The sequence below is a fragment of the Callithrix jacchus genome, chromosome 9 (assembly GCF_049354715.1).
Source record: "Callithrix jacchus isolate 240 chromosome 9, calJac240_pri, whole genome shotgun sequence".
Classification (NCBI taxonomy): Eukaryota; Metazoa; Chordata; class Mammalia; order Primates; family Cebidae; genus Callithrix; species Callithrix jacchus.
In genome coordinates this window covers 83795559-83821575 of record NC_133510.1, presented here as the reverse complement: position 1 = coordinate 83821575, position 26017 = coordinate 83795559, and the positions used below count along the sequence as shown (strand labels likewise).

The following is a 26017-nucleotide window of genomic DNA, read 5'->3' as shown; positions in this document are numbered from 1 at the left end:
GCAGCATATCCTAGGCTAGTCTGACTGATATAAAATTCTTAAGATCTATCAGTTTTGGCAAATTCAAAGAAACTTTGAAATTGTCATATTTCATAATTTAAGAGGCAGAGGGAGACATTCCAGGGCAAATGAAATGAGAAGAATCTTGGCTTCTGTAAATAAATAGTCACCAGAGAAATGTTAGATGTCCTTCTAAAGGAGTCAAAGATGCACCTTCATTATCTGAGCTCTCAGAGACAGGGCTGAGGGCCTCCCCAAAGTGATTTGTAAAGAAGATAGCTTTTAAAATTCCTTCTGGACTTCTTATTTTACATAATTTTCGATTTTCTCATATAATCCTACCTGTGAATAGTCAATGTACTCCAGCCTGGGCAACATGGTGAGACCCCATCTCAAAAAAAAAAAAAAAAAGAGGTAATTTTGTATTTTCCTTGCCTTTTCCTCATTATACCTGCTAATGCACATCCAGCATAAAAGCCTAGACTCAGCCCTTTGCAAGAATCTTGCTTGAATCTGATTTGTTCTCCTCTTCACCTTAGCCTACCCCAAATTTGCTCTGTCTTTCCTAATGTTAACTTCAGCCCATTCTATGTTTGACTGTAGCCTTGTTCATCAAGTAAGTGAGACTGGGGCATGTATTTGGTTCATACATTGAGCTCAGTCAATGAATGTGTGTGGGTGTCTGAAGGGTTTTTAAGAGGTAGGGAACCTGTCCTCCATGGTCTTAAACTCTGGGTGTCAGAAGTGACTGGTAACAAATGTTCACATGATTCTTCTCTTCCCATCAATTTTTTCATCCCTGCTAATTTCCATCCTTCCCATTTCTGAGAGCTAAAACTTTTTAATTTAAATATGTATTTACTCTTAAAATATTATAAAAGGTAATAAGACTGATACTTTAAAAAAAAGTCTTCTTTCAGATGGCATGATAGGTTTTTTCTTCAGAGAGTAACTGATTGCTTTTAATCTTCAAATTGGGTTACCAAGCTACAGAAAGTTAAATTGGTAAAATCTAAAATGTTTCAATTCCACTATCCTCTCTCATTCCAAGAACAAAGCTTAATATATTTTTAACAGTGTGGCCTATAATATGAAATTCTCAAAAAGTGCCATATTGTACTTTGTATGAAATAACTGTTTTGAAAGCTTCCTCCAACACAACCATATTTAGTAGTCATAATGTTGCAACTTTATCTGTGTTCTCAGTTACTGATTTCTGCGCTTTGCATATATTTATTATTAAATAACTAAAAAGTTCAGGTTTATATTTACTTTCTGTTATGAGCTTCCTTCTTAGAATAATGTTACAATTTATTTCTTTGATGACCTCCTATATACATGGGTCTTCATCATAATCTATAAACAAACAATAAAACAAAAGCCCTTCAGGCTCTTTTTCTAAAGTTAAATCAACCCAAAGCCAATATATTGGAAACAATTCAAAGATGAAGGCTACATTTGATTGTCTATACACTAAAATTGTGGTTAATATATAATCTTTACAAAAAAATTCATTATCTCATAAGACAACAGATTAGAATCCCAAATATTATCTATAATAATTTTTCTATTCAAAACTGTTTTCATTGAATAAATTTGATAATAATTTTCTGCTGATTAGATCTGAGACTGTGAAGGAAAGGGAAAAATTATAACTGGGAACATCTTCTCCACTCTCAAAAGGAAGACTGGTTTGCAATAACTATGATAAGAGCAAAATGTGGCAAATTTTCTGACAGAGATACAAACTAAGCATGACTAAGCACAGTAATTATATTTAAGAAAGATAAATAAGAACAAGTAAGAGCATCATTTACCTAATTACTCAGCTCAGGGTTCTGGGTGGCTGCAGCCTATCTCAGCAACTCAGGGCACAGGGCAGGAACCAGCCCCGGAGAAGACACCATCCTATCACAGGGCGCACACACACACACACACACACACACACACTGACTGGGACCATTTAGATATGCCAGTTCACCTTACGTGCACATCCTTAGGATGTGGAAGGAAACCAGAGTGCTCAGAATAATCCCACCCATACATGGGGAGAACATGCAAACCCATACATGAGGAGAACAACAACACACACAGACAGTGGCTCTGCCCAAGAATTGTTTTTTCCACATCAATGTTATAACAAAACAAAGTTGAACAAAATGCTGTTATTCAAGGGCCTACCACATCCTATCATCCTCAATTTACATATGGGGAAACTGAGGTAGAGCCAAGTTTCCTACCAGAGGTCCACATATAATGAGTGATGCACTGGTATTAGGTGTCAGACAGTCAGGCTCTGAGACTCAAGTATTCTGTGTTAATGTGAGGGTGTTCCATGCCTTCCATGATCATAACGTTCTACATGTTTCATTGGCTCCTTTCAATAACCCCGTCAGACAATTACTCTTATGACACAGATTAACAGATGAGAAGACTGACTAAGGTAAGCGAGGAAGACATAGCTGTGTGGCCATGGGAAGGATGGGCAGGAGCAGGACACAAGTGGATGGTGATCACTTAGTTTTGAAACAGTGAAGTGTCTGTGATAACAAAGATGGAAACGAGGTGTTTGAGAAATATGGAATACTATAAAGGCAAATGTCAGAGGCAAACAGGAAAAGAGTAAGAAAAACTAATACCAAAGAATCCAAAGTTTTAGGGCTGGGGTCAGTCAACTCCAATTCCCATGTCAAACTGGTCCAGTATGTGTTTGTGCAAAGAAAACAATACTGGAACACAGCAACACTCAATTGTTTTTGTGTATTCTCTGTGGCAGTTCTTGCTCTACAATAGCAGAACTGAGAGGCTGCAATGGAACGGGTCAGGTCTGCAAAGCCAAAAATATTCAATCTGGTCCTTTAAAGAAAACCTTTTCCACTCCCTTCTCATTGAACAATGAGAACACATGGACACAGGGAGGGGAACATTACACACCAGGGCCTCTTGGGGGGGGTGCGGGGGCGGGTAGGGGAAGGATAGCATTAAGAGAAATACCTAACGTAGATGATGGGTTGATGGATGCAGCAAACCACCATGGCACGTGTATACCTATGCAACAAACCTGCACGTTCTGCACATGTATCCTCAACTTAAAGTATACTAATATTAAAGAAAAAAAGAGAAAATGGTATGAGTGCATGTCCGGTTTTAAGTACCCATGTTCTTTTTTGTGTAATTTTTTGTTCTCAGACTCTCTGCTTTGTGTAGGCAGGGACTATGTGCTAATTCATTAATGGCACACAACATATGCTCAATAATTATTTTAAAATAAAAGCTTGTAAGTGTGAAAAAACGTGAAATGTAATATACTCTCCTGACACATTCACAAAGGAAATAAAGAGTCTTAAAAGGTCAATGGTCAGTGCTCAGCAAAAACAATGACTAGCTCAAAGACTACTATTGCACAGAAACAGAGTGGGCTTTAAGTATTTTTAAGAGGGCATCATTTTACTTTACTCACACAGTGATATCGCATCTAAATTACAGCTACTTGGCTTTGGGAAGTATCAACTGTCTATTCCAGGAAACTGTCCAAATTGGGTAATTGCTTACTTGGAACAGAATAATAGCCTTATGTTAATTTACCACTAGGGATATTGTTTTTGTAAAAGTACTTGGAAAGCACATCTCTCAACAGCACAGATAATTATTTTAACAGAGAAACCTGACACAAAAACAGAGGCATTCCTTAGTCCCACCAATCCTTTCTACATGAGTATGTATACTCAGCATCTGGTCCCATCACACCATCTGTAGCCAGACTGTCCCATCTCGACATGAAAGGACAATGCAGACATCTTCAGCTCTGCCAGATCTTGGATTAAAACTAGGTGAACTGCCAATGGTGAGAAATGCAGCCCACAGGAAAAAGAATAGAAAGAAAAGCTTCCAGGAAATCAATACCTGTTATCTGAACTGAATCTACTGTCAATGAAGAGAAAGGGCATGAATGAATTTAAGGATCTTAAAGTTTCTCCAGTTGTGAGTCGTGACTGACAGTATATTCAAAGAAGTTAATGATACCTTTTATCTTGTTTGTATTCTAGACAAAAATGCAGGAAAAACTAAGAAGTAAGTGAGGAAATAGGATTTGATTTAATCTAAAAAGATAGAAAATATAAAATGATAATTAAGAGTCGAAAGTAAAAGATAAAAACATTTAGGTTTCAAAGAATAAGTGTGTTTAAATCAAATACAGTGCTGCTAACATAAAAGTACAGTTTTAAAGGAAAGCACGCTTCATCAGTCAGTCCTTTTTATCATACCACTTAGGGACACTCCTAGGAACAGTGATCCCCAATCAACCAAATCAGAAATGTCATGATGAGCTTATAAAGAACCAAACTACAAACAAGAGCAGGTTCCTAACTACCATCCAGAATGACCCTAGCGCCACAAGTAGATAACTTTGAAGAAACCTCAGAATTACCTAGAGATCCCAGAGTTAGTGGAAGGGAGGGTGTACTCTTCCTGTGCCAGCTAGTATTTGTTGGAGAAAACAGAAATATGTATTACTGATGATAACAATAATGAAATGATGAACAAAGAAGGAAATTAGGAAAAGGAGAAGAAAGGGAAACAGCAGCAGCAGCACCATTCAGGGGAGGAGGAACCCAACTAGCTGATGTGTGTTACGTTACTTTGGTTAAGGAGAAATGGGAAAAAGAGGAGAGAAATGGACAAGCATTAAAATTAATGTTCTCTAGACTTGAGGACTTTAAGACTATACATTTTTTTTTCATATTACATCTTCATCTTAACTGTATTTCTCGTTCAGGTTATAACACATGCCAAATGACATGCCGCAATGTTCTGATGACATGCTCCTCTACAGTGGAGGCTCCCAGAAGGCAGAGAGCATATTCATTAACTCATTCTGCTCACACTTAACTCATATCCATGGAAAGATGTTGAATACAAGCTCTTATTAAAGAGGGGGAATATAATCAATCGTTTTAGAATGTCCAGAAAGAAGTTTTTCTTTTCATTGAGCCTTATAAATTATTCTTAGATTGTTTCAGTAAATACCATGTAATAGGGAGAGATACACAGGGAACATCACTTGTGTCTGTAATGTTTTACTGTTTATGATAAAAAGATCTGAAATAAATGTGACAAAATATTAAGATCACAAAATTCAGTGTTGAGTGTCTTCTAAATTGTTTTTATTTATTCTTCAAATATTTCATTAGGAAAAAAACAGTAGAAACACAATATTTATTTTTTGGTAAGCGACTTGACAATATATATTGAAATGTGCTAAGAATTTGCCAGAAGGAAGAAAAGAGAAACATACAAACACATGCACAGAGAGAAACAGAGACAGAGAAAGAGAGAGAAAGGGAGAGAGAAAGAGAGAAAAAAAACTTTGGAATGCCAAGCCCAAAAATGCAAGTCTATCGGCCTATTTATAATAGCAAATAAGGAGAAACCATCTAAATGCCAATATAATATAAAAGGATTAGGAAATAATTTTATATTCACCCTATATGTTAAAATATTCTGTATATATAAAAATTATGAATTAAAAAATGGAAAAACCACTTCTTACAAATGAAAAAATAATGAGCTACCAAATAATATAGATAATAAATTCTATTTTTTTTATAAGAACAGAAATAGAGATCCAGAGAGTCAAATAGATTGACACAGAATCTTGATTTTTTTTAAAGGCATAACATCTACCCACAAAATATAAACAAACAAATGCAAAACCTGGTGAATCTGAACAAGATCCAAGTTAAGTTCATTGCATTATGCCAATGACAATTTTAATAATGTACTACAGATTTTAAATGTTATTACTGGGGGAAGCTGGGTTATGGATACAAATAAACTCTTTATATTATTTTTGCAACTTCTTATAAGTCTATAATTTTAAAAAAAGAAGGGAAATATACCTAATATAACAAGATATTTGGCTTTCCTGCATTTACTTCAATAAAATGTAAAATAATATCTACTTTTACAGTGGGGAAAAAAGGCACAAACCTTAATTTTAATCAGAATTGCTTCAGAATTTTGAGGGTGGGGGGAGCAGGGGGACAGAGTCTTGTTCTGTTGTCCAGGCTGAAGTGCAGTGGTGTGATCTCAGCTCACTGCAACCTCCACCTCCCAGGTTCAAGCGATTCTCCTGCCTCAGCCTCTTGAGTAGCTGGGACTACAGGCATGCGCCACCATAGTCAGCTAAAATTTTGTACTTTTAAGTAGAGACGGGGTTTCACCATGTTGGTCAGAATGGTCTTGAACTCCTGACCTCAAATGATCTGCTTACCTCAGCCTCCCAGAGTGCTAGGATTACAGGCGTGACCCACTGCACCTGATCCAGATTTATTTCTGAATAAATGTCAATGAAAGTAATTTAAACTTAAGTCTCAGCCCTAGACCTTGCATTTATCAAACCTCTTTCTTGATAAATTACACTACATCTCCATCTAACCTCCAACCTATACCTTGCACCAAAAAAAAAAAAAAAAAAAAATCCACATACACAAACATAACATAAACATAGACACAAGGATAAATCCAACTAGACACCACTGGACATAACTTTAATGTTAAGTAAAACACAAAATTTTTATCCCTTTTTTCCTAGCTTTATATTCAAAATAATCTGAGAACAATGTTACAAACTACATCTTTGTTACATCTTTGCCAATTACCCCACTATCGCCAACCACATTCCTAGATGAAGCATTTTTCATTAACATTTTGATAATTTGAAACTTGAATACAGTGCAGCCTGCTCAATTATCCAAGAACTCATTATCTAGCTGGTGCTAAGGAAACCTTTATTTTCTCTTTTCTGACTTGTCTTTCCCTCGCCTTCCTGCTTGTTATCACTTCTAACAAAAAAATGAGAGGCTGCACAAAGGGATAAAATTAAAATTAGTTGTTTTTTTTAAATCTATTAAAAGATTCATTAGTTAGAAAATGGCCACTGTTCACCAAAATGAGATGCTATGTACTCTACTTTTTCACACCTCAGCAATCAAAGGCAATTCAGAGTAGAACTGATTGTAGAATAAAATGGATTTTATTACTCTTATTTTCAGAAAATAATAACTAGATAGTCCGTATCACTTGTTATTACTCTTCTTTTATTGAACAGGAAAATGAATACTATTTTAGTATAAGCAAAATACTCTTCTTCCTCACTTGAAGTATAACATTATTTTTCAAAGAGTTAAAACTCTATCTGTACTCTCATCTAGTGCCTGGAATAGTGCCTGGTCCATAGAAGTCATTCAATAAATATTGGATGAATTAACAAAATAAAGATGAAATAAATGCATTAACAAATGAATAAACTCCGGAACTAAAAACGAAATAAAACCCACTTGTATACATATAAAAGGCTAACAAATGTATGTGTAATATGTATATATGTATGTATGCACCTGGCTTTTTAAATCTGTAACACTGGTATTATGAGGATAAAATAGAATTAATTGGGCAGGAAACATGACACAATGAGAAGCTGCCACACTCTAAAGCCTAGTAAATCTGGTTTTTCGGCCTAGATCTGCTATCTCTGCATGGCAAGTGAGTATTATCACGTTACTTAACTTCCCCTAAATTCTTAAGAACTCATGCTTTTAAGAAGTTAAATAACTATGGTAAGAGGTGATGTTATTACGTACCAATATATTTTGAATCCTATAACATTTTAACACACACAAACACACACATACCCAAGAATACACACTTAGAGTAAAATCATCTTTTAGAATTTAGGAGATTTTGATATAATAGCAATATTATACTATTTCCATAAAATACTGTCTTTGAAATAATTTATTTTTTTAAATTTTCCCTATTAAAGGTATCTTTTACTAATTATAAACTTGAAAATTAATCTTTTTATAAATTAAGTAAGCCAAGATAAGAGAAAATTTCATCAAATTAGGTCTGCTAAGCCTGTAATTACAAATTACATTTCAGACAGCTGTTGAAATAGTCAAGCGAAGTAAAAAGATGCTTATGTTAGACATATGTAGGAGATCTTGAGCAGTCAGGACCAAATATTTTTAAATAAACAAAATAATAAAATCAGTGCTATATTTTTCTAATATTTAAGCTTTTAACAGATCAAGATAGGCTTTTACTCTAATATATTAAAATTTTATCATAATTTATGATAAATGGATTCTAATAAGAAACTTTTTGACTATCACTTTTTTCATTCTGTGATTTTAATTTTTTAACATAGTTACTAAAAGATCACAATCTGATAACATAATATCAACCCAACTCTTAATCTGAAATCCTTGGAATCTGATATGTGTCAAAGAGGCAACTTTTCCAGTTCATTCTCACATAGGTACAGTCAGCCCTCCATATCCACAGGTTCCACATGTATAGATTCAACCAACCATGAATCAAAAACATTTGGGGAAAATTTTAAATAATATAATTAAAAAATACAAATTTAAAAAATACAGTATACCAATTATTTACATAGCACTTACATTGTTTTACATAAGTAAACTAAAGATGATTTAAAGTATGCAGGGGCATGTGCATAGGTTATATGCAGATACTACACTATTTTATACAAGAGACTTGAGCATCTGCAGATTTTGGTATCTGCAGGGAGTGGGAATCTGGAATCTATCCCCTGCAGACACTGAGGGATGACTACTTGGCCTGTACCACATAGGTTAGGTATTTCCCTACTTGCAATATATATGTATTTGTCTTGATAAATGGAAACCCCTGGATTGTAAAATATCCTCTACTACAGCATAAAGATCAATGAATGAGTCAAGGAGCGGCAACAGAAGCCAACTGCCTCAAAATAAAACTTAGACTCAAAGCTTGATGACAAAACTTCAAACTCTTTGGTTCCTTGATAGAGGATTTGTGGATTATCTGGGGTTCTGATTGGATAGGTGACTCAGGTAGTGTCTACCTGCAATTTACACAAAAAATCAGATGCTGGAGATGGATTAAGAAGGTAAATCTGGCCGGGCGCGGTGGCTCAAGCCTGTAATCCCAGCACTTTGGGAGGCCGAGGCGGGTGGATCACGAGGTCAACAGATCGAGACCATCCTGGTCAACGTGGTGAAACCCCGTCTCTACTAAAAATACAAAAAATTAGCTGGGCATGGTGGCGCGTGCCTATAATCCCAGATACTCGGGAGGCTGAGGCAGGAGAATTGCCTGAACCCAGGAGGCGGAGGTTGCGGTGAGCCGAGATTGCGCCATTGCACTCCAGCCTGGGTAACAAGCGAAACCCCGTCTCAAAAAAAAAAAAAAAAAAAAAAGGTAAATCCGCGTATGCTAAAGTTTTAATATCAGTTCAACTGATATACAGAAGGCTCTGTGCATTCTACTGTGAAGATAACAAATGTAATTTAGACCTGAACCCTACTCTCCTATTACTGAGTGGAGATTTATCAATTTGTTGGTATAAGTATCAATAGAGTGTGAGTTTACACACTAGTTGTGTAGTGACAAAATGGAGATGAGTATTGAGCATTTTTGCCAAACTTGCTTAAAGGAAAACAAGATTGCTTTTTTAGGAAAGAAGCACTAAGGATTTTAAGGTAAAATCCTCAGAGACACTGAAAGGAGATGAAATAAAAAAGACATGTCCAAGTTGGCTCTGGAAAGCAGTGAGGACTTACATTCCTCTAAGATAAGAGGAGAGCAGAAGACACACAGAAACAGAGAACAAAGCAAAGGGAAGTTAAATCCCCGATTAGCAATTTTAAGAATGTTACATTGCTCTCAGGTTTTCTCACTCTCTAGGTTCTGGTATGCAAAACTGAAGGTAGAGAGCACAGTTACAACTTATAACTGAAATTAGACTCTACAGTGCTACCAACTGGGCGGAAAACATTAAGTCTCCCACTGTATGACTTCGGACAAGCCACTTTTCTTTCTGGGCATTTGTTTACAGTGTTATAAAATTGCATTATAAACGCTGTTGGGAAGATTCAAAGCATAGGGTCTGACACAAATCAAATTCTTCATAATTAGTACTATAACAGCAGTACTATTAGTCTTTGCCATTGTTGTTGTTTTGTTATTACTGTCACCATTATCGACGATAATACATCAGGCTACAGAAAGGAATGACTCAGTAACAAGCTAGAGAATAATCACACGTGAGTTTCCTTCTCATTCTATTAGACTCTCCACATATTTCATTATCTTTTGACTCATCCCATAAACACTCAAAGGAAGCATTTAACACTTTTCGATCATATGTTTTCCAAAGTTTGGCAACATCTGTGGAATAGCATAGGTGAAAGAGACAACTCACTGTCCTTGCACTGGATTCCTAAAAAATCGGATATTCTTATTAGGACTAAGAGAGCCAGATGCAATGCAATTTCTGAGAAATATATCTCTGCACTTAACAGGTGCCATTTATCAATGTTTGCCCACCTGTACATCATCCGCTTGAAAAGGCAGAAGGAAATTAGGATCAAGATAAAAAACAATGAAAGAAAAACAAATAGAAATACTACATATCAATGCATTTAAAAGTAAATAAAACCAATGACTTAGATATAATGCGATCCTATTTTTTGTTTTATTGAGAGGTTGGAGGAAGAAAATTCCAAGTGTTCATAATTAGATAAATTAATTAGGCTATCTATATCATGTTCTTATAAAAATGACATTAAAGCATACTACAAGTAATTAGTAATGTGGTCATTATAGATTTTCCTTAAGCCAGAAAACCAACAGAGTAGTTTTAAGGAAGAGATTAATATTGCTTTCTACCATCCAGGAAAAAATTTTTAAAAAGCTGACAAGTCATTTAAAGCTCCCTTCCTCCCACCTTTAGGACTGTCATACACAATAAAAAGTTAAAAGTTTATTTGTTCAAAAAACAGCTATGTTTTATTCCATATCTAGAATGTTTTGGACATGTAGACCCAAATTTTAAAAACTCTTCTTATATCACTATTTACAACTTTAAAAAAGCAAAACTTAAAACAGTTTCAGTGGAAAAGGGTTTAAAAAAATAAAGAAAATCTAAAATTAATTGAGACTATTATCAACAAGCAATAGAATGTATATATAGGAACACAGATGCTAAATCCAGCCTGCCTGGGTTAGAATCTTAGCTCCACTATTTACTAGTTTTTTTTTTTTTTTAATTTTTTATTGGATTATAGGTTTTGGGGTACATGAGCAGAGCATGCAAGACAGTTGCGTAGGTACACACATGGCAGTGTGCTTTGTTTTTCTTCTCCCCTTCACCCACATTTGGCATTTCTAGTTTTACAAGTTATAAATTTAGGCAAGTTTCTTAAGAAACTGTATCTCTATTTCCAAACTCTTTAAACAAGCATAAAAACTGGCCCTACCTTACATGGTTGTTATAAATATTAAATAAATTAAAGCACTTAGTATCGTATCTAGTTCATACTGTGGAGACAATAAAAAGGTTAGCTGTTAGCCCTTTTCATGATAACAGCGTTTTTATAACAGATAATAAAAAGGTTGGCTGTTTTATGATATACTTGACAATATTTATGTACTTTAGCACACTAAATTATCCCAACAGTCATATAAAGTTATTATTTCTCCCCGAATTAGTAAGGACAGGCCGGATTATGCCCTACAATAACAATTGCAAAATCTCAGTAACTTGCAAAAAATCAATGTTTATTTCTCACTCATGCCCCAACATTGTGGGTTCAGGCAGACTCCTCAAAACATTGTCACCGATACATTTTTGCTCAGCAATCCCAACTGCTTCTATTCTACATGTACTTCCACAATGGCCATGACAGATGAGAAAGAACTAAGAATTGAAGCTCTGTCAATTAACTAAGTGAAAAGCCTTACTCCTCTTAGTGCAGTGGCCAAAGCTAATCACATAGCCACGCCCATGTTTGGAAGACCATCTTCCTACATATTAGTAGAGAACAGATGAGAAAAGAAATAACATAAAAAATAGTAATACCCATCACAGTATGCATTTTATAAATCCTTCCATATTATAATCATTTGGACCAAGGTATTTTTCAAAGAATAGAGCCAAGATTTTCAACCAGAAATCAGTTTGTTTTCTCCACTACCTGATTCTCAACATTTTTTCCTCCTATCTGCCAAAATTAGAGTATTCAACAAATTCCATTGATAACAGTGACAACCTTCATCTGGACTTAAGGAGGGAGAGTTAGAGGAAGGCACAGTCAAGGTATTTGTGGATTATAGAAAAATACCTCTCAATTGAAAAATCAATGGAAGTCCATGAAAATAAGAAAAAGAATGTGGAGAAAAAGCAAAGCGAGATTAGTGCAAAAGTGAACTTTTCTAAGCTCCCATGCACTCATTAAAGTTATTTAACAAATGGTCAATAATATCGAGGGACTGTTTTTTTTTAATCTTACTAAATGTTTCTATAGATATGTATACTGGCCAGGTCTACAGTAGAAACTAAACATTCATTTTCTTCTTCCTCCTCCTCCTGCTCTTCTCTTTCTTCTTCATCTTTCCAAATTTTGTTTTACTTAACTACTGCCTCCACTTAGGAATGACATCTTGAAAGATTATACTTGGCAAGTGTTATTCTACCATCAACACCTTAGGAGAAGCTGTTCCTATTGTCCAGAGTCGGGTCATACGTCAAAGACCTATGGACTTTGTGTTTCTACCCTCTTAAGGCCATTAATGTTTTAAGTTATTAAAGTCATATAATTAAACTCTATCCTCATCTAATTTAGTATTTGAAAGAGCTTCCATTTTTTTAATTATCTTCATTATTTCCAACTGGACTCCTTCAAACTCAAAATTCACAAACTTTAATTTTCCTAAGATCTTATAAGCATAATACCACTCCCTTCTATGCACTGTTCCTTACCTCATCAGCTTAAATACTGACAAAAGCAAATATAATTAATACCTTTAATATAACAAGTTCCCTGTCCACACAGTTTAAAGGATTTGAGTTTCATATTCACATATACTTGAAACTGTAATTTAGAGAAGTTATTACATTCATATATATAATTGCAAAGATTCATTAGCCTCCCATACCTTTTTTTTTTTTTTTTTTTGCAAATGTCACACCACAATGGAAAACAATGATCTTCATGGAGTCGCTGCTTGTTGCTTATGAAAGTAGAATTTAAAAAAAAAAAGCAGCAGCAGCAGAGAAGCAAGTAACTCCAACCACTGGATTTTTTTTTTCTCTCAACTGATACTATATGGTATGAACAAAAGAAAGGTATGCCACCTTTCAGGAGGTGGTAAGAGTTTGGATTTTCCCCCATCACCTGGTAGCTGATAAGTTACAGCTGACTGAATTACCATTGTTCACTGATTGTGCCATTTGCCAGGCAATCCATCCTTGCTTATGTATTTGCAGCATCCCTGTAGTTCACTCTGTTCTGTCCTGAAGGTTCAGCAGCATGACAGGCTGAGAAAATTAGCTACGGCACAGCACCAAGCTGCTGACCTTCAGAATATAAAACAAGGCCCATCTTTTAAAATTGGTCTTTCCTGATGAGGTTATTTTGAGACCTTATTTTTAACAGGCAATTTTTCATGCTGACCAGATACCTTCTTAAAATATTTTTATATCTATAAAATAATGATTTTAAATTTCAAATATACCTGTACTGTGTACAATGCTATGAATAAATTCATTTACTTGAGAGTTTATCAAAAGGAGAATAAATTCTTCCTCTTTATATAGCACTCTCACCTTCAAACCAGAATTAAATGTAACTCTAAAAATATCTGACAAAGACTAAATTTCCCAAACAGTTAATGTAGCTGAGCATTTGTTTGTCAAAGAGCCAAAGTTCAATAGGGGGATTAAATTGCTTTCTGGATACATAAAATCCCCATTCTATTTTTATTTATTTTCTTTTGAAGCAATCTGAAACTCACAGAAAATTTGCAATGACAAGATAAAGTGTTTTTCCCTTTGAAACATTTACTGACATGATACCCAAGAAGCCTAGAAAAATTTAATATGTAATTGTTACAAATAAGGACATTCTTCTGGAGAACCATACTATAAACATCAACTTCAGGATACTAATATTGACACATTGCCACCATTCAATCCTGAAATCCTATTCTGGCTTCTTACTTGTCCCCAAAAATGTCAATTATGGTGAAAATATTCAGAAACTATCTCTTGCATTTAATTCACATCTCTTTGGTCTCCTTCAATTTAGTAGCCAAAAATCTACTTTAGATTTACCAAGATTTGGCAACTGGGCTTCTGAAAGAGTTGCTTCAATATTTCTAGAAGATTCTGTGCTTAGCCACTGAAGCTACTACTACAAACCCAAGTCTATCCTCTACAAACTAGCTGTATGGCCTTGAGCTTCAGTCCCCTCACATGTAGAAAGGTAATACTAACTTTGCACCATTTGGGGAAGGAATAAATGGAAGCACATGACTCTTGTATAGTTGATAGCTCAGAGAAAAGACTCAACAAGTATTAATTCTCTCTTCCTTTTTTAACTGCTTCCTTATCCTCTGTCAGACTCACAAGCAAATGTGTAGCGCACTAGAATCACTGTAGCATATAAAAAGAACAAACCGATCTACAGAGTACTCTTTATCCCAATTTTGAGACTTTTCCATCCTGTTTCTTCCAGGAACTTCTAGTACCTAAAGCAAAAAAATAACAAAGTTCAACTTGCAAAAACAAGGAATCCTGTTGAGCAGTAGATTTCAAAACAAACAAAATTCCCTTCATTCCTATTTCACCATTTCTCCACTTCCACATTTAAGCACAGGTTTCTTCCTAAAAAGAGGACAGGAAGGGAGGAATGAGGAAGAAACTATCTTTTACTTGACCCAGGTACCACCATACTGCCATATATTATCCTGTTTCATCTTCCTGTCACTGTCTAATATCCTCATGGAATGTTTTTGCCTATACCAGTTCACTCTGTAACACCCTTTTCTGGCTTTGGCTCTGATCTCACCATTGATAATCATATCATTGTCGGTCATTAAGGATCTCTGAGTCACAGATTTTTTTTTTTCAATTCTCAATAGCTTCAAACCATCTCTAGAACCCTTGACCACTATTTTTATCTTTACTCTCCCTTACAATACATAATACTAAAATATCTTGCTCTTTCCTTTCCTTTCTTTGAATGTCTCATCCATTTCCATAGACTTGTTTTCCTCCCATTTCTTCCCAAAGTTCAGTCCTTACTATTTTTCTCTTCTCCTCCCTTTTATTCTCTTTCACTTCAATTTTCATAAGCTTCTACCTCTCACCTCTTTAAGATTTATACCATAATCTGTAATTCTACATCAAGCTCTCTCCCAGTTTTCAGCCTCACAGCTTTAATTGCCCCTCAATTCCTCATCTGGACATTTAACTCAGATTCTTGCAGTTAACATAAGGTCTTTACTTTCCTACATCCCACTGCCAAAAATCACTATGTCTAATTTAATTTTTATTCCTGAAGTTCCTCTCTTTCTATTCCTCTTGGTATTACCCTAGTTCATTAGTCACATTATTTTATGTCCTCCTTACTCTGTTTTTCCCAATATCCCTCATTTCCCAACCTACCACAAAATCTTAAAATCTGAAGTCAAACTCGGCTTCTGATAATACTTTCGTCCTATCACCTACTTTAACTTAAAGTTTCCATGGATCATTACTGCCTTACTAGGCCCTGAAAACAAAAATGCTCACAATGGAAAAGTTAATGGCTGGGACAGGCAAAGTATGATGTAATAGTGATGAGGACCGAGGACCCTGAATAACAAACAGGCACATGCACCATTTAAAGGGTCAGCAGCACCTCAGTTCCAGCCAAGTGTTGCTTTGCAGGAATACTGACCCATTACTGACGGATATTCCATTTTTTCTTCTTTAAGGAGAAGATCAAAAGCTGAATTTTTACAGGAAATTTAGATTTTTTAGATAAAAGATTCCAATATTTAAATGCTAGCAAATTAAACAAACAAAACATGTAGGTCAAAGCCTATCTGCAGGCTTTCAGCCTTGCTGTGACCTGCAGCCTAAGAAGTAATTGCAAAAGCCTTAGCTTGCTACTCTAAGCCTTCTAAAACCAGGCTGAAACTATTTTCTGAAGTTAAGGCCCAGCAACTCAGAAGAGCCACTGAAAGCCAACTGGTCTGTTAGAACTATCCTCTAAGGACACCTGGCTTTTCTTACCTCTATGTTGTTGTCACCTTGTTCCCTGCACAGAAATGACTTTCCTTCTAAGTCCGACTTCAAGATTCACTTTAAATGCTATCAGTTCCCCCGCAAAACTTATTGGACCACATTAGTTCATGGTAATATTTCTTTCATATTCCAAAGATAATCATATCTAGTTGTATGTGTCACGGACAGTCCTAGATGCTTTACAAGCTTCCCCTCGCCCAATTTAATCCTTAGAAATAGATACCATCATGATTCTAACTTTCCAAATGAAGTTATTGAAGCCTTCCCAGGGTATGCAGCAGATCTAGGATTGAACTCAAGCCTGTATTGACCCAATGCAGAAGGAAGAATAGGAAATTTATATTTTGGTCATGCATTATGTGACAGGTATTACGGGCCAAGAAAAAGTTAAAAATCCTAAATAAATGACCATTCACAATATGGCTCTCTCTTCCCATCTCAAGGTAATTTTCTGCCATTTCTTAAGCCCCAACCATATAAACCTTCTTTAAGCTTCTGGAACTTACTACATATCTACCTCATGGCCTTTGCCTATGCTATTTTCTTTCCCCAGAATTTTCTCCCAACTTCTTGCATGTGAATTCCTACTCATTTTGATCTCAGTTGATCATTTCCTCTAGACCCTTCTGAAGATCCTTCTAAAGACGACACTATTATATCCCCCAATAAAGGTTGTATTTCCTAGCTTCTACTGCAACTCTAAATAGTGTTCATCATGTAGAAAACCAAATATGCATGTTCTCACTTACAAGTGGGAGCTAAACACTGGAGACATACAGATATAAAGATGGGAACAATAAACACTGGGGACTCCAAAATGGGGGAAGGAAGGAGGCAGCCAAGGTCAAAAACCTTCCAGGTACCATGTTCACTATCTGGGTGATGAGTTCAACAGAAGCCCAAAATTAACATCATACAATATGTCCATGTAATAAATCTGCACATGTACCCCTAAATCTAAAATTTTAGTTTCTTTTGTAAAAATTTAATGCATGTCTTCCATGCTGCTATATGGTGGGTTCCTTCACTATCTCCTTCATTTTCTCTACTGTACATGCAGTGGGTGAATGATTGATGTCCTTTAATTCTTATAAGCTATTTTAAGACTTGGCAGGATTAAACAACCTTACTCTCAGCTAGTAAGGAATTGAGATCCTGAATGTTGAGAAACCCACACTATTTCCACTACAGAAATGTTACTTGAGCTTAAGTTATTTTCTAATAATCTACAATGCATTTAGTCTTTTCTTTTTTGGGGGTTATAGTCATTGTTGATCCATACTGATTTCTAAACAAATGGATATAAGAAGCCACTGAATGTTGTTTAAATAAAAGTAGACTAAAATTGGATTGTAATACTTCCACAGAAAGAGATAAATTGATGGCCCAGAGAGTCAACCACAATGCATAATAGAAAAGTGAATTGACTAAGCCTGCAGAGAGTGGCAGCTGGATTTCAATTTCAGTATAGGCAGCAGGATGTCCATCAGGAGAAAATAACCAGAAACACCCGCTTTGTTGTTCCAGGATTAAACAAATTGCTATGATTGCAGTTCTCTGCTGCAGTCTCTCTAAGAGAGACTTTATTACCCAAAGAGCCAGGTGTTAACAATATGCAGGAACCACCAAACTGTGAGGCGAGGCAATTATCTGTGATTCCCTAAAGCACCTACCCATAATTTGGATTTGTTTTTTGAAGATCTCAGAAATTACAAAACTGGAAATGCATTTAATAGTCATTCACTATAATGAAAGTTCCCTTCCATATATCACCGTTAAAGATTTCTATTCAATATCTATATTGCTGTATGCAGAAAATATTGGGTAGCTTATGCCATCGTGAAAGCTAATACGCAATACTATTCATGTGTTGAGGCTTTTGATAAGCCTGTGGGTTCTGAGGGGAGTTTACCTTTATGAACAAACAGACAAACTTATAATGAAGAATCCCTCTAGCCTCTGGGAAGCCAAAGGGCGCCAGAGACTGTGACTACACATATGCCAGCTCCACAGAGGAGAGAACAATTAGCTATAGCAATCTTGCCTTGTTTTGCTTAAGCATTTGGCTATCAATATCTCCATTCTCCAGATCCCAGCTTCAAAAAAATAAATAAGTAAAGCTCCTTCACACCAAATTGTGCCTAAACCTACTTATCACCTCCCAAAGAGGTGTTTTGTTTTATAGCAACAAAAATCACCAAAGTTATGTATCCTGTTAGTTTGCTCTCACTTTAAAAACCTATATGCCAGCTCTGCCTTAGATCTTGGGGATAAAGCCAAGCAAAATAAAAGAAAATTCACTCTGTCCTTGAGTTTGGCTTTGTAGAAAATTGCTAACCAGTCAGCTATCTTCACTGTGGTATCCAATGCAGTCATGGATTCGAATCGCAACTACTGACTAATAGAAGTTTAAGATTGGTTTCCTACCTCTACTTCCCTCCCAACCCAGCTCACCCGACCAAAATTCTTGGTAAAATTGAATCATGCTGCTGAAATAGAGTCAAAGCTTTATCACGTATTCGCTTTGATTTTCTGGGCTACTATAAGACAGGTTTGGCTGCATGAGTTCAAGACTGAAAAGATAAATAATTCAGACACAGTGTTATCAAATGTTAGTAACCTATAAAAATAGTGACCCTTTCACAAAAATTCTCATTAAAGGCAACATCTTATACACACAATTTCAGAAAACGTAAACAAGCAACTAGATATTACAGAGAAAGAGCAAGTTACTGGGAAGGAAATCTCCAGGTCTTAAGCTCTACTTGCTGGGCATATTGACACCCACTTTCAAGGCTCTCTCCTGGGCCTTTGCTGATCCCGGATTGCCCTCCCGAATCACTCCAAACTGTCTTTCTCCATTCTTATCGTCCCTGCCTTAGGTCTGGCCCTCACTGTTTTTCATTTAGAATATCCCTGTGGCTTCTTAACTGAATTCTCCGCACATTAGTTTATGATGGAGATGGCCACATAAAATCATTAATAGTACTGTATTTTATGACATATTTGTACACAGAGCTTTGAGAAACAGTGATGCAGTAATCTGTGTTTTCATCTGAGAAACACTAGGAGGGTTTCCTGCTCTTAAAATGATTATGGTATGAGAATGCAAAGAGAGCTATTCCTCCTCTAACATTTATAGGGTCTAGTGAATAAAGACATAGTCTTCATCCTTTACTCAGTCCTCTAATGATTTCCATATTTGTATTTCAGAAAGTGAAGCACAGAGAGATTAAGTCACTTGCTTGTGAACACATAGTAACTGTGAGAAGCAGACCTTAAACTCAGGTAGTCTGGCCCCAGAGTCCATGTTTTTTTCTTTATGACTTCCAAAAAGCAGGGAGGTTTTACTCATTGTTGTACACCCAACGCCTTGTTCACTGGCACATAAAAGAGGACCAATCAAATACTATCAAAAAAATAATTGAAATGAAGGGGCAAGGTGCTTAGATTCTGAAGGCAACACCATGTCACCCCACACACTGAGAGGACTGGGCATGGTGGAGACACAGAACAAGTTCTTGCCAATTTCATTTTAGGTTCCTTGCTCTGACCAGAGAGCCATTCGTCCACTGCAAACCGAACCATGTCATTCCCCTCACCTCATTGCTGAGGAATATTTTTCAAACTTTTACAGGAAACATTCTCTCTAATGGCTGGCAGATGAAAGCAATCACATCCTTAGCGTACAGGCACATAAGGAGCCACACTCTGAGATTACCACTGACTGTGCTTCAGCCTCACTATCCTAGCAAGCTTGATATTTATTCTACGATGTGTCTCTGTTTACTGTGACACAAAAATAATGCTTATACCTTGTTATAATTCCAGCTCCAGGTAGAAGACTTTACTTCTACTGTGGACTTCTAACATAACCTGGCCTATATCTATCTGTATTCTTTCTGGGTACCCCGTAATGCAGCTTCATATACCCAACAGGACTATAGATCTGGTCCAAGGTACTTGGCACAGTACATAAATCCCTTCCCAGGCTAGCACCTGACTCACGACTTCCTCTCACACCTCTCCAGCCAACAATCATTTCCAGTCACTGTCTCAGTCACATTTCAAGCTGTTGTTCCCCTCTCGAACTTTGATAATTAGGGCCTTGTCGACTTTGAGAAGACATACCCATCCTTCCAACCCTTTCTGGGGTGTGATGTTACTGTAGTCTTTCCTCAACCCTCCCTCCCCACCATGTGAGGATACTTAGTTATAATTCTAGTTTATTACACCACTTGCTTTGTTTACCTGGTGTCTCCCGGACTAGACTGTGCAGTCCCTGGAGGCAGGACCTTGTTTTAGTCCTCTTAACATTCCCAGTGCCAAGCAGAGCCTTGCCAGTCAGGTAAATCTCCCGTTTATGGGACACTGGGTTCACAACAGGTAACAGGGTCTCTCAAGAGAAGGCAAGAGAGCGGATTATGAAACTGAAATGAAACACGAATTGAAGGGTCTGAACACATCTCCAATTTCAATTTTCTTTCGTGATAAAATTCCAGATTCCAGGTCCCAGGGAGGTCCTGGCGCCCAAAAAGTTACCCGGGATGGGGGGTTGGGGTTGGCACAGAAGTCACTCACCAACTGGTGGAGGGCGAGTGTTTGTTCTCCAGCGTTTTGGTCCAGGGCTTGTACCAGCTGATCTGCTCAGCAGCTTTGCCCCAGAACCTCTCGGGGTCCGTCACCGAGGCGGCGAAGTGGGTCTTGTACTCGCTGCCACTGCCCGAGGACAGCGCTCTGCAGCCCAGGGTCCCGAGACCACCCCGCGGACCCGGGGCCACGAAAGCCCTGCGGGCCGCACCGGCTCCCCGGGCCGCAGAAGACCCGGGCAAAGGCCCTCCGAGCCCCCCGGCGCCGGTGACTTTACGGTATTGCAGCCAAGACGGTTTCATCGCTGCCGGCCACCCGCGGTCTCCGAGGGTGCTCTTTGGGCGACAACTGTGGCTTCTGCAACTTCCCAGGGCGCCAGCGAAGCGAGTGGGAGGCGGGGGCAAGTTCCGAAGTGAGCCTGGAGCGCAGAAGTTTGGAAGCCACACTAGAGTCGCCGGGAAAAACCGACCTGGAGCAGCTGAAGAAGCAACAGACCGAAGTGGGTCCCGGGAGGGGTGTCACAGCGCCCTTGCAGAAGGCCAGTTGCGCTGCTGTACGAAATCCAAACCCCCACACGCACTTTCAACCCCGCTGCCTTCCCGGAGAAAGCGCGCTCAAACTGCAGAAGGTCCTCCCGATTTCAACGCGCAAGCACTCCTAGGAGGCGGCCAAGGGCCCAACTGCCTATTTTCAATCTAGCAAGTTGTACGCGGCAGGTTTAATCTTTGGACGATCGTTGGTGTAGATGGCATCGCTTCTGGCCTGCAGGAAACCAGCAAACCGGTGCCTTGCAGCAAGGCCCTTGATTGCTATTTATTTATTTTTAAAAATCAGCTCAGTTCCTGGTTACTAAAAACATAAGCGGCTCCAGGGCAACGACCGCTCCGGGATTTCCTGACCACTGAGAGGGTAGGAGGAGTGGAAAGAGGTTAGGCCAGCCAAATTGGAAAGCGCAGAGAAGGTAACTGGGATGGGATTCACCTGCTGACCGGACTCAGAGTGGTATCAAGAGGCAGAGAACTGATAGGACTTGTTGCATTTCCTCCCTTCTAATTTGCTTGCTTGGAGTTTCTGTGGCTTTTTTTTTTTTTTTTTTTTTTTTCCTAATGAGAAAACAAAACCAAGGCAAACAAAACCTAAATAAATAAATAAAATGGAAGAGCTGAGTAAAGATGAATCTAAAGAAAGGAAGAAACTAGGAAAATGTAAAAAAGAAAAGTGGTATAAATTACCAACTAGGGTTTAACATTCTTCATGCTCCGCTATTATTCATGCTTTAGTGAGATTCAGATACGATCTTTTGCCTTAATATTATGGCAAGCACATTCTGTCTTGGTGTGACGGTATTTGCGGTTTTAAACGTAAAGATATGTATTTCCAAATCTGAGGTGAGAAATAGTGGCATGCCCCTGACCTTGGGAAAGATCTTAGCTTGAGAAGCTGTAAACAAATGATTCTGTAGGAAAAGACTAATGTGGAGAAAAGATAATGTTTAAACAGAACAGGGTAAGTCTAATACAAAACAGAGATTTATTTAAATAACCAGCTCCCTTTTCACTGAGAGGCAAGACACTAGACTTTTCCCTGAAACCTGCAGTCTACTTTATTCCTTCCAAAGGTCTCAAATCAAATAATGTCTAATGGCCAAAGACACAGATACCACTTAAATCCAGAGAAAGTTACAAAGCCATTTAACCTCTTGGTCCTCTCCAGAACTGGAGATTTCGTTTTTGGCACCTAGTTCGTGCTCACATAGTGCTGGGCACTTTAAACAAATATTAGTTCCTGTGATATTCGTAAGAGTACTAACAAGTGGGAACCATAATCCCTAATTTACAGATGGAGCTAGTATAGAGATAGATGACTTGCCCAAGGCCACACAGCTAGCAAGTGAAACAGTCAGGATTCAAACTTCATGGATGCGCAGAACCTCAAAGCCCAGATTTTTTGAATTAAGATGTGCTGTAATACAATTTACTGACACCTCAAGATGGAGGGGTAGGGGAAAACCCACTCTAGGCCTGTCACTTACTCCAGCATACTGTACAAATATGATCATTTTATCTCTGTACCATGACTTGAACAAGAAGGGGAATCTGACTCCAAAGTCCACAATTTATACCACACTGATTATCTTCTTTTTAAAAAAGATTTTAGAATTCCAATAAAATATGACAAATTGAATAGCCACATCCATTCTTCTCCTTAAAGAAACTCCACTGAAAGAGAATCAAAGAGGACTGTGGTGGTGGTAAAAACCTACAAGGATAAAGAAAACAGGAGAAGAGAAGAAACAAAATGAAAGAATAAAAAGAAAAAAATCAGTGGAATATGACTTGAAAGTGGGACTAGGAGCTCTGGAGGAAAAAAAATGGATTTTCTCCTTAGGAATCAGGAATGTTGCAAGTTTTGGAGGTGCTGGGTTCCTCTGAAGGCTCAGAATGAAGTATGAAGTTTAGAGCTTAAAAACAAAGAACTGATTACAAGATTGTATGAGGCAAAGTTAGACCCCTCATATTGCCAGCTGAAACCACTTTCTCCAGACCCATCAGTATATAATTTTTTCTTCTGAACATAATTTTATACAATAGATTGTTACTGTAAGCTCCATTTTAGGCCAAAGGGAGAGCGTAAGTGTAGATACAATCCAGCAAAGGCAGGTGGTTTTGTTTGGAGAGCGTTTCGTGTACAGGCAGAGCAAGCAAGGTCAGTAGAACTGGAAGACTGTATTGGAGCCAGCCAGACAGGTGAGTATAAATAGTGTGAAATGCAAGTCAGAACCTAAGGATAAACTGTTAGCCTTTAAATTAAGACACCAGGAGCCTGGTAATTGATCATTAAGCATATGAAAAGCTTAAAATCAGGAGCCATGAAGTCTCAGGTTGAATCTTATTATGGTACTGCCACTTATTCAGTGGGAAAACAAGGAAAGTTAATTAAGTGTTTTGCAAGGCAGTTTCTGCATCTGTAATCTAAGGCTGATAATCTTACTTCACAGGATTGTTGCAAGGTTGGAATATGTGTAAACTGCTTAGCATTGGGTCGGTAGCAAGCCAAGCTAATTTAGTACAGCAGCCAAGCCTGTGAACAACCAACTAACCCAAAAATTCAACCCGGAAAATTAACTTACCTAAATGTCAGTCAGAACATTCCAGAGAAATAATTTTAATTTAAGCATGCATATAAGTTCTGTATTATTTCAAAAAATAAAATTATATTTTTAATTAATTTGGGGAACACAGTAATCACAATATTTTCAATGGTTAAGCATACTAAAACTCCAGTTTATTAATGCACAGCATTTATTTCATTGTATGTCATAATGGTATGATTAATATGTTATTCAGGATGACATTTTAAAACATTGTAAGCAGATTTCTTCATGAAATTATTTCAGAGAAGAGTTCTAGCAAATGTAAAAGCAAAATAATGGAGATGGTGCAGAGAAAGAAGATCGGAGAGAATAAAAAGGTGTGGAAATTTGCTCAAGAAAGCCTGAAGAGGGGGGAAAACTGGAGTTAAGAATACTTAATGCCTGCCAAGGCAGGCAGATTACCTGAGGTCCAGAGTTCGAGACCAGCCTGGCCAACATGGTGAAACCCAGTCTCTACTAAAAAACAAAAATTAGCCAAGTGTGGTGGTATGCACCTGTAATCCCAGCTACTTAGGAGGCTGAGGTGGGAGAATCACTTGAACCTGGGAGGCGGAGGTTGCAGTGAGCCAATTATCATACTACTGCACTCCAGCCTGGGCCACAGAGTGAGACTGTCTCAAAAGAAAAAAGAAAAAAAAATACTACTGCCCAAGGAAAAAATGCTGAAAAACAAAAGAACAGAGTGGAATTATCATTAAAAGAGAGAAAAGATGTAAGGATCCTATAACCCAATATTTCCCACTTTATAATTTTTACCGGGTTTGGTCATCACTAGTAGAGGTTAATCTTTTTACCAGAGAGAGAGAACAAAAAGGAGAAAGAGAAAGTAGTTAACAGTACACAATTTTAAAATAATGCATTCTGCTGGCCATGCAATTTATATTTTCATCTAAATATTTTAAGGGCCAAACGTCCAACTGCAAGTAAGCATTAGAGCTACTAAAATGTTTGCTTGTAATCTCCATACTTCTGGTTTCTCAAACATTATGAAAACTTAGCAAGTATCTGTAAGGGTTTGCATAAAGTACTTAATCTCTGCAGCAGGTACGTGCTGACCTGAGGTTTGCCCCTGCAGAAACACTGCTAATTTATTATGATTTAGCAAATAATTTCTGGAAAATATACTGATTTTCAGGGCTTACAAAGTAGTTTTAAACTGTCTAAAATGAAACCACAAATAGGAATAAAATTGTAAACTTCTATTTCGAACATTTTTTTTATTCCCAAATAGTAACTGCAATGAAGAAAAGAAAAACGCAGATGAAAGAATCACTTTTAAACACATAACATTCAAATAGATGGAAAGGCATTCTACAACTCCAGTTCATTCTAGCAGCCAAATAAAATAAGACACGAGATTCCTCCTCCAATTTTGTTTTTTATTTCTGAAAAAACAAACAACTAAAATTTATTTTTAATTAAGATACATATTTAGTTACTTCTGTTTGGGAAAAACCTGTAGGGAACAACATAGGCAAATATTTTCAACAAAAATTACAAATATTTTAATCAAATAACTCAAATCCTTGAAAGGTGACTTTAATTCTTCTGCAGAGATAATTCCAAAAGAATAACCCTGTTTCTGTATCTGTTTCATATTCCTAACTAATACCACTGTATGGAACTCAAATACTTGTAATATTACTTTAAATACATAAAAAAAGATCTCATTTTCATGATATCAAATTATGAAAGGAAAAAGAAATGTCCTTTGTCATAACATTTTTCATAAAGTGTAGTTGATTGCCAAAAAATTTAGGTTGCCAGTTTATATATATGTGTGTGAGTGTGTGTTTCTGTGTGTGTGTGTGTATGTTTAGGGGACGATGGGAAGGTATGAAATTAAACTATAAAATTAAACTTAAGGCCAGTTTACAAAAACAAGGGCTGCTCTTATGTAACAAGAAAGTGGCAGTCATTTATAAATTTCAAAGACAACACAAAGATTTCAACTGAAGTACTGTTTCAAACTGAAAAAAAAAATGGGAGAAACAAATGACTTACTTTTTGGTAGATCATGAAACCAGATGTTTCACTTATTTACTGGATATACTATGGAAAACAAAACTAAAAGATAGGAATATGTGCTGGGGTATTGGGATGATTTTAATGCAACCTCGCTAAAATTT

At 37.1% G+C, this 26017-nt stretch overlaps 1 protein-coding gene across 5 annotated transcripts in view; it reads right to left on the bottom strand.

Moving 5' to 3' along the window:
* ACSS3 (acyl-CoA synthetase short chain family member 3) overlaps positions 1 to 21143 on the bottom strand; it is a 163566-nt gene extending 142423 nt beyond the window's left edge. For all 5 annotated transcript variants that reach the window (XR_013521947.1, XR_013521949.1, XR_013521948.1 and 2 more), the window contains exon 1: positions 20726 to 21143. Coding sequence is in view for 2 of the 5 variants with exons in the window: in XM_002752792.7 (XP_002752838.4) it covers positions 20726 to 21036 (311 nt within the window). In the remaining 3 variants the exon portion in view is untranslated. The remainder of the gene's footprint in view (positions 1 to 20725) is intronic.
* Between the last annotated feature and the right edge of the window lie 4874 nt (positions 21144 to 26017).